General features: G+C 38.4%; 1 protein-coding gene across 5 annotated transcripts in view; it reads right to left on the bottom strand.

The window, feature by feature from the left end:
* Positions 1 to 515: 515 nt before the first annotated feature.
* Positions 516 to 9,239, bottom strand: part of agla (amylo-alpha-1, 6-glucosidase, 4-alpha-glucanotransferase a) — a 35,190-nt gene continuing 26,466 nt past the window's right edge. For all 5 annotated transcript variants that reach the window (XM_065276117.1, XM_073814971.1, XM_073814972.1 and 2 more), the window contains exons 22-34: positions 6,639 to 6,775; positions 5,580 to 5,713; positions 5,232 to 5,407; positions 4,927 to 5,029; positions 3,359 to 3,584; positions 3,106 to 3,217; positions 2,888 to 3,023; positions 2,656 to 2,768; positions 2,354 to 2,565; positions 2,045 to 2,142; positions 1,860 to 1,947; positions 1,633 to 1,766; positions 516 to 1,136 (exon numbers count right to left, since the gene is read on the bottom strand). In XM_065276117.1, coding sequence (XP_065132189.1) covers positions 1,019 to 1,136; positions 1,633 to 1,766; positions 1,860 to 1,947; positions 2,045 to 2,142; positions 2,354 to 2,565; positions 2,656 to 2,768; positions 2,888 to 3,023; positions 3,106 to 3,217; positions 3,359 to 3,584; positions 4,927 to 5,029; positions 5,232 to 5,407; positions 5,580 to 5,713; positions 6,639 to 6,775 — 1,787 coding nt within the window. In that variant the 3' untranslated portion in view covers positions 516 to 1,018. The remainder of the gene's footprint in view (positions 1,137 to 1,632; positions 1,767 to 1,859; positions 1,948 to 2,044; positions 2,143 to 2,353; positions 2,566 to 2,655; positions 2,769 to 2,887; positions 3,024 to 3,105; positions 3,218 to 3,358; positions 3,585 to 4,926; positions 5,030 to 5,231; positions 5,408 to 5,579; positions 5,714 to 6,638; positions 6,776 to 9,239) is intronic.

Below are 9,239 nucleotides of genomic sequence, written 5' to 3'. Positions count from 1 at the left end.
TAGTTCCTTGAGGGCTTAAACAATGATTGAAAATTGTTGTGAAGGATAAGAAAATTGGTCTTGGACACATTTATATTCCTTATTATTGTCTCTACATTTACCAATGATCACCAAATTCCACATGTTTCTTTACTGTAAATGTTTATAGTATAACATGCCTTGAAGCTTTTTATTTTTTAATTATAAAAAAAAAATAATTTTTTAATTTTTTAATTATAAATATTTCCATGTCAAAGAAACCAAATCCAGTCATGGACACGTTGCGGTAATGAAAATGTCCCCTTAAATGTGGAAAAAAATAACAAAATTGGTTTGTATGATGTTATTTTAAATCATGTGCAAAATAGTACATGAAGAGATGTTTGTTACTGTATGCTTCTTATTTTGATTCTCTTACTTTGCATTTACTTTTTTTTATCAAAATGTTTCATGACACCTCATAAGTCTAATTTCGCCAGAATCACCCAAATGTCTGTGCTAATAAATTATGAGGAAAAACCAATATGTTGCAGAAATTCACTCTAAATATTTTTTATTTCACATTTATTTCTACAATCATTTTTCTAATTCATCACTCATCTTGAACATGCACACAAAAATCTTTTTTTTGAGTTTCTAACATCATAAGGCTTCCTAACTTTACAACAAATGTGAAAGTTATGACTGTGGACAAAGCATTAGGACAAAGACCTAACACTAACCTAATAAATTATTTATATTAGACACTGAAACACAGGAAATGTGCCAGACAGACAGAACAACAACAACAACATAGCATTATGACTATCCATTACGTTATGACCAACCTTCAGCCTCAAGCATTTAAAAGAAGTTGCTACAGTTTTAACTGCATGATACAAAGGGAGGGGTACATCAAGACAAAGTAATGCTTTACTGACACTGGGACTACACTGAAGAGTGAGGTAAACTGTCTGTATTGGCTCAAGGTGGTAACCTATATAGCTCAGGAGCTCACAAACAAGATCACTTGTGGAAGACAAACGGAGGACATCCAAGCTCACAGATCATGAAGAACTTCAAGCACAGTGGCAATAGACCAGGCCTGTGTTTCACAGCTAAAGGAACAGTACTGTCCATTCTCATTAGTGAGCTCTGGCAGACCCTTCCAGGATGACCTGAGAAGGAAAAGATGAAAGATCTTTGACATTTTAAACTCTAATGGCATATTATCATTATGACATACTCTGCAGGTCAAATTATTATGGTATACTGTTTATTGATCCTATACATTAAGTACAACATATTAAAGGGGACATTTCACAATACTTTTTTAAGATGTAAAATAAATCTTTTGTGTCACCAGAACACATATTGTGCAGTGCAAAATTTGTGTTGTTTTTGGGTGTGTCCTTTTAAATGCAAATGAGCTGATCTCTGCACTAAATGGCGGTGCTGTGGTTGGATAGTGCAGATTAAGGGTGGTATTATCCCCTTCTGACATCACAAGGGGAGCCAAATTTTAAATGTAAACAAAAACTTTTATTCTGCAAATGATTAGTTGTGATTAGTTCTCATGCAGCCGTATTCAGTACATTTTGTTATCTAGTATCCACATAATATCAAGATTAAATTCTGTTTCCGAGCACGTGTACACTAAACTTGTACATTTACCTTTCCATGTGGACGTAATGGCGAGAGAGGACATTCTTCACCAATAACACAGTTTTTTCATAAGTGTCTTTACCAAGCTTCTTAGCAAAATAGATCTTGGCACGGAGGAAGTATCCGATCGGCCAAAGCCACTCCTAATGAGGCGAAATGAGAAACAAAGCGAAAGATAAGAAATCTTTTCAACCTGTGGAGAAATTGTGCTGATAAAGAACTAAATATAATCTTACAGGGCCTTGGTGATAGTTGAAGCCTCTGGAGATGTTGTAGTTGTCATTGTCAAGCGAATTGTCATAAACTCCACAGTAAACCATGTCACTGTTTAAAAAAATACACAGTCACATATAGACAAGGGAAACACCACTGTCAATCTATTATAAATCATGTAATGTGACAAATCAACATGAAATCTTACTCTGGGTCTAAGGTTTTCATCCCAAGAGGTCCAAGCAGTTTCTCTTGTGCAACGTTCAAGGCTTCCCAGGCTTTCTCCACAGTAAACAGCTCTGGAGCCTAGGAGGAGAAATCATGGAAACTCACCAATAACTTTTAAACGTAAACCCAAATTCATTAAAAGGGGAGTCTCGAGAGATCAACAATGATAGGCCAAACGTTGCGAGATTTAAACAACCAGAGGCACAGAAACTATTATCACCAGAGATTAATAAATCCAACTCTTCAACACTTAATCACAAGCTCGCTGTCTATCAAAATGACTTCTTACCACCACCATGGCAATGGTAAAGTTGGGTCTGAGCTGGTAGTCGCACCAGGGGCTGGAGGCTCCACAGCTGTCTTTGTAAATGCCCCGCTTATGAACCAACTCAGGGTGCTTCTCGGCGGGGTCGTCCGGGTCCTGGGACACATAGAACCACTTCTCAAAGTTCTTCTGGATTTTTCTATCCCAGTCTTCATAGGACACAGACAGCTGTGTGCCTGCGTGTGTGATAAAACATGACCTCAATGACTCAGTAGTGTTCGATAAACACTAGTACATAAAATATACAAAATGGACAATGAGCTCACCATCTCGGATCACGTTCAGGGTTTTGTATGGAAACAGTCCTTGTTTGTTTAGCTCCACCAGCCAGCGTAAGGTAGACTTACACAGACCAACTATTTCCACGGCTGAACCATCCCTGTTTGAGGAATAAAGAAAATACATTGACAACAGTGAAAGGGCATCCAAGACAGATATAAACATAAACCGAGTCTCATAAATTTGATATATATGACATGAAGAGATTTTAGAGCGTGCCTGGGTGTAGCTGGGATGCCTTTGTTGCGGGCTCTCTCACTCTCTCCCATTTTGTCCATCCAGGTTCCACAGTTGAATCGATTTCCACCGTACACAAAGCCAGTGTCAGGGTTCACCTTGGCCACTATATTAAAACCTGAGAAGATTTGGAATACAGATTCAACAAAAAATCCAAACACTGAAGTCTATGGTGCAAGAAATTAAATTGTAGGCTTTACCTTCATCCCTCATGTTGCGGTCAATCTGTGGTCCAGCATTCCTCTCTCTAAACTCCATACCCTGCAAGTGACGCTCCATTGCTTCGTGAATCACCTCAAGTAGCGGCTGCTCCTGTGAAATTAGCAAATTTAACAGCATAAAATATCCAAAGAATTGAATTGATAATTTTGGGGGAAAAGCAGACAATTTAACAATTGTCAAAGCCCTATATAGAATATTTAATTTATTATGGAGTGTAAATGAGTGGTTTACCACAGTCCCAGGTGGGAGGGGTTTAGAATCGTCTGTAGGGTACATTCTACACACGGGGCATTGAAGGATGTCATTCCCGTTGGGCACCAAAGTACAATAGTCCTGAATGCACTGCAACCACCACCAAACGGCATCACGGCAATTAAAACGCGCACCCACACCCTCTCCAAGCAGGTTGGGGATCAGGCCGTGTCTCAGAGTACCAGCAAATGCAAGGATAATGTTCCTGTGGAAAGTTAGCCGGAAGAATGTTAGGGGTGATGTGAAAATAAACTTGCCAATGCATTATGACTTGGGTTCACACCAGATGCGTTTCAGGTGGCAAATTCGCGTCTACTGCGCATAGTTGGACACTTGAACATTTTAAGTGTACTCGCTTCATTCTCACGTGAAAGCCGCGTGTAAAATTCTAGTTATTAAGACATTCACGCGGAAATTCGTGTCATGGGAGGGGCTTCTGCGACTCCGCTCGCTTCCTGTAATCACGTCACTATTAGACCAAGCTCCTGATTGGTTAACGCGGCATGTTTTCACATTTTTCAATTTGCGCTATTCGTGCGAACAAGATGCGCAAATGAGGTGGAATCGCGTCTACCACGTTAAACGCCTCATTCGCATCAACGCGTCTTTACATGGACTTAAAGGAATAGTCTACTAATTTTCAATATTAAACTATTATTACCTTAACTAAGAATTGTTGATACATCCCTCTGTCATCTGTGTGCGTGCACGTAAGCTCTGGAGCGCGCTGCGACACTTCGATAGCATTTAGCTTAGCCCCATTCATTCAATGGTATCAAACAGAGATAAAGTTAGAAGTGACCAAAAACATCAACGTTTTTCCTATTTAAGACGAGTAGTTATACAAGCAAGTTTGGTGGTACAAAATAAAACGTAGCGCTTTTCTAAGCGGATTTAAAAGAGTAACTATATTTTATGGCGTAATAGCACTTTTGGGAGTACTTCGACTCAGCGCAGTAACACTCTCCCTCTCCCATTATGAGAGTGAGAAGGGGAGCGGACTTTTCAGGCGAGTCGAAGTACTCCCAAAAGTGCTGTTCCGCCATACAATATAGTTCCTCTTTTAAATCCGCTTAGAAAAGCGCTACGTTTTATTTTGTACCACCAAACTTGCTTGTATAACTACTCATCTTAAATAGGAAAAACGTTGATGTGTTTGGTCACTTCTAACTTTATCTCTGTTTGGTACCATTGAATGAATGGGGCTAAGCTAAATGCTATCGAAGTGTTGCAGCGCGCTCCAGCGCTTACGTGCACGCACACAGATGATAGAGGGATGTATCAACAGTTCTTAGTTAAGGTAATAACATAGTTTAATATTGAAAATGAGTAGACTATTCCTTTAACATTGAAATCACTCGCGCTTGACGCCTCTACCGGGGCTGGTCTGAACGCAGCATTAAAATAAGTCAGAATCTTAATTTATAATAAGAAATTGGAATTGGATCATGACTCCCTGAATTGACATCAAATCAAATTGGGAGGTGTATAAAGGTGTCCACCCCTAAGTAACATGCGTCCGGGCATGCGACTGAATGTATGAGTACCTGGCCTCCAGGTGTCGGCCGGTAACCAGCATAAGTCCCCTCAGAGCGATGAATGTGTCTCTGCCCCAGCAGCGGAAAATCCCAGCAGAGAAATGAGGCAAACCTATGGAATTACGATATCATCGGAAAGAATAAAAACAATGAGTTTAAACATGGCTGAAGAGAAACATCCTTACATGTGACCTTAATTTAAACACACAACCCTTTAGCAATCCACTGTCCATCGAACCATTAATTTAATTTACTCTGGTGGTCGGAGCAATTTCACTGTAATAACACTGATTGAAAAGTTACTGTTGAGGCACCTGCAGCCATAGAGACACAACACTGCTCCTTCTGTTTCGTGACCTCGTTCATACGATAGGGCACATCGTTCAGGGATGGTGAGACAGGTGGAAGAGCTGGAAATCGACCTATGCCACACATTTGGACCGATCCAAGAGCCAGAAGCTTTACGAAAGTTGAGCCATTCTGTACAAAACTAACACACAAACACAGACAGATTCTTTAACTACCCCCTAATAATTAAACACCTAAGCAACCTATTTAATTCACATTCCTGCTTAGTCTGTGAAGGTGTTAGTCTGTGTTCTTGAGTCGACTGTCATAATATGGCCGGATAGGCATCCAGTGTGTTGTCTTTAGACACTCACCTTGACATGTGTTTGAAAGTCACATCAAGGGCAGTGGTGTAAGCCCCTACCAAGATGGCATCGAAGTAACATGGGATGAGATAGCGAGGGATGTGCTTTAGGTATGCAAACATAGCATGGAACCATTGACCCACCTAAAAAGTTCAAAGAAATCCAAAACCCTGCTTAATAAAAGTTAAACCAGGTTTTTTTTTAACACAAATGTTTAAATGGAACATGTCGTAAAGTCTGGCATTCCTCAAAGCTCTTAAAGGAAAACATCATCGTTTTTCAATATTTTACTATGTTCTTACTTCAACTTAGATGAATAATACTTCCATATCTTTTATTAATGCATGCACTTAATCTTTGTACAGCGCGTCGTGAATGTGTTAGCATTTAGCCTAGCCCCATTCATTCCTTAGGATCCAAACAGGGATGTGTTTAGAGCCACTAAACACTTCCATGTTTTCCCTATTTAAAGACTGTTACATGAGTAAGTAGGGTGGCACAAAATAAAACGTGGCAAATTTTTATGCGGATAAAAAATGAGAACTATATTGTATGGCGGAAGAGCACTTAGTTTGCAGCACTTCGACCTCGGATGCAGTAAAATTGACAAAAGTTTGAGCGAGAGAGGGAGTAGTCACGAGTGATGATGTAACTGTGTGCCAAGTTGAAGTGCAGCAAACTAAGTGCTCTTCTGCCATACAATATAAATCAATTTTTTTATTCTATTTTTTTAATCGCCATGTTCTATTTTGTGCCACCATACTTAAATAGGGACATCTTTAAATAGGGAAAACTTGAAAGTGTTTGGTGGCTTCTAAATTCTTCCCTGTTTGGATCCTAAGAAATGAATGGGGCTAGGCTAAATGCTAACACATTCACGACGCGCTGTGCAAAGATTAAGTGCACGCATTGAAAACAGATAGGTATGTATTCATTCTTCTAAGTTGAGGTAAGAACATAGTAAAATAATGAAAAGCAGTGGTGTTTTCCTTTAATCCCAGCTGAATCCCTCAGATGATCTGCTTCAAATAGCACTTATTTTGAGTTTTGATCACTTGACAAATTCACCTCTGCCAGAGTGCCACCACGGGACATCAGCCTGTTGCTCACATAGTCAATCATCCAATCCCCCTGCCTCAGGTTGTCACAGAACGGGTGGCCTAGATCATTTTTGGGTCGAATATCTGCCATCACTGATATAAGCCCTGTACACGAAACCAAAACAAACAAAGGATGATTGGAGTATTAATACAAAATATAATATAATACTTACCTCTGGTTTTACAGACTTAAGAATTAAGTCTAGTCCTAGACTAAAACAAATGTTTGAGCTGTCTCAACTAAAAATAATTGCACAAATAGATCTTTAAATATGCCAGTGCCATTGATCTGTCTCAAGATACACACCAGTGTAATGTCTTAAAAAAATTAATAAAATTTATATAATTATTTAGTCCTGGCTTTAGCTAAGCCCTGTCTGTAAAACCAGGCCATAGAGTTGTTCATATAAAATAATATTTTAAAAGTTCGTAAAATTAATTTGATTAACCGAGGTCAGTAGTTGTATGGGGACACCATTCGTCAAACTTTTATGACCCCCTCCCCCACCCGGTGACAGTTGCTGTCTGACAGGTCGTTTTTATGACCCCTTGACAGATGGCGTTTTATGACCCCTTGACAGATGGTGTTTTATGACCCCATGACAGATGGTGTTTTGACAGGTTGTGTTTTATGACCCTTAACAGATGGTTTTATGACAGTTTGTGTTTTATGACTCCTTAACAGATGGTGTTTTGACAGTTTGTGTTTTTATGACTTGTTTGACAGGGGGCGGGACCATCAATCAAAATCTGTACAAGTTGTCAACTTTAGACAGAAAGTATTTAATGGTTTTATGGCCGGTCATTTAGAGTGATTGTTTTTCCTGAGTGTATTTTATGTCAAGCCTATGCTGATATGTTTAATGACGGCTCGTGTGTGACAGCTCGTGTTTCGACATTTGATGTCAGCTCTCACCCTTCCTCCCTACTTTCTCACAAGACCTGCATTCTTTCACAGGGGTGCGTGTTGTAAAGCGATTAAAGATTTCAAAAACTCAATGTTGGTAAAACAATCCCCCATTACGGTGTCAAAAAGTAAATGTTTATTTTAGATTTAGACAAATCATGAACAATGCTACGATTAAAACTTTTGATTGTAACATCACAAGTTATTTAATTAAATATTCCGTATACGGGTATAGTTTAAGCAATGATCTGAGCCAATACTACAATCTTTAGACGATAGTCTAAACTAAATAAATTTTTAAACGGTTCAGGAATTCCGTGAATCTTTTCATAACCTGCACTATAGTTTCACGCGTATTAAAGATCCGGCGGTGCCTGACAAAGCGCCGGGTGAGCGTTCATATCTGCCATTTTAAAATAATGTTAATAAATGTAATTCTGTCCACTATGGCAAAATAGGATTTTATTTTAGATTTAGTGGAATCTTTAACCAAGTCTCTGATTAAGACATGTGTATACGTGCACAGATGGTGACAGAGAAACTTATATATGACGTTAATAATCTTTTAAATGTTTTTAAGACGTATTCACCCCATTTTGGGGTTTTATTTTTAATTAAAGGCTTCTTAAAACATGTGTGAATATGTGTATATTATACAAAGAGTCTTATATTGTCTGCTCTGACAAAAATAAATTATTATTTTAGGTTTAGGGGAATTGACTGCGTGTGTCTTATAAATACAACTTGATAATACGTTTGTTTTGTAAAGAGACTTCTTTAAAGGCACGCAAGAATAAAATATTTTAGTTGTAACTGGTTAAACTTAAAGCCGATATTTTCTATCGAACTAGTCTATTTTCTGTTCAGACACAAAGTTTTCTGATGCTGATATTATGTCAGTGTGTGTTTGTGTGGGGGTCGTGTGATGTAATCTTTGAAAGTTTATGACCGAACCTTTATTGGGGAGCGACAAGAGATCTCCCGGAATCAGTTTGGATGGAGCAGAGCTGTTATACTCAAGTCTATTGGTATGTATGTGTTTCGCAGTGTTCGTTCCAGTATTTTGTCTGATTTATTTAAAAACTAAAAATTCGATCTCTGGTATTGCAGCGAAATTGTCTAAACTGGTGTTTAACTATTCCTGGTAAATCGCGGAGAACATCCCGCAGCGTAACACGGAAATCTTGGAACAAAAGAGACGCAGAGTGGATCGTGTTGTCCGGTGTGTTTTTATTTAATCCTGTTACAATAGATTTAAACAAACTGGTTTGGTTTAATATTTTCTAATAACATGTGTTATCTGTTTTTAAAGGATTGGATATCAGCGGCAAAGCGAACGTTGTGTGTACTATTGCAAAATATATAGCGGATCTCCACGGTACGTTTATATTGTATAAGAAAAAAGTTTTAATTGTTTTATTTAGATATTTGTCCTAATAACTTGTTTTTATCTGTTTTCAGGTTAGGATACAGACCACAACGCTTTGGACGTATCTTTAAAAAAGAGAAAAATCGGAGACTTTTTGGATTTGTCTGGGACATTTTAAACATTTTGTGGCAAATTGGATTTAAAACGTTTCGGATACTGGATACATGTGTTGGATTTGTCCACAGTGCTTGTTTAAGACGTCTTCACCACATTTTAGGGTTTATTTTTAATTA

Source organism: Paramisgurnus dabryanus, chromosome 6 (genome assembly GCF_030506205.2).
Source record: "Paramisgurnus dabryanus chromosome 6, PD_genome_1.1, whole genome shotgun sequence".
Lineage (NCBI taxonomy): Eukaryota > Metazoa > Chordata > Actinopteri > Cypriniformes > Cobitidae > Paramisgurnus > Paramisgurnus dabryanus.
Note: the sequence above shows the minus strand (reverse complement) of the source record. Positions and strands in the feature narration are given on the sequence as shown.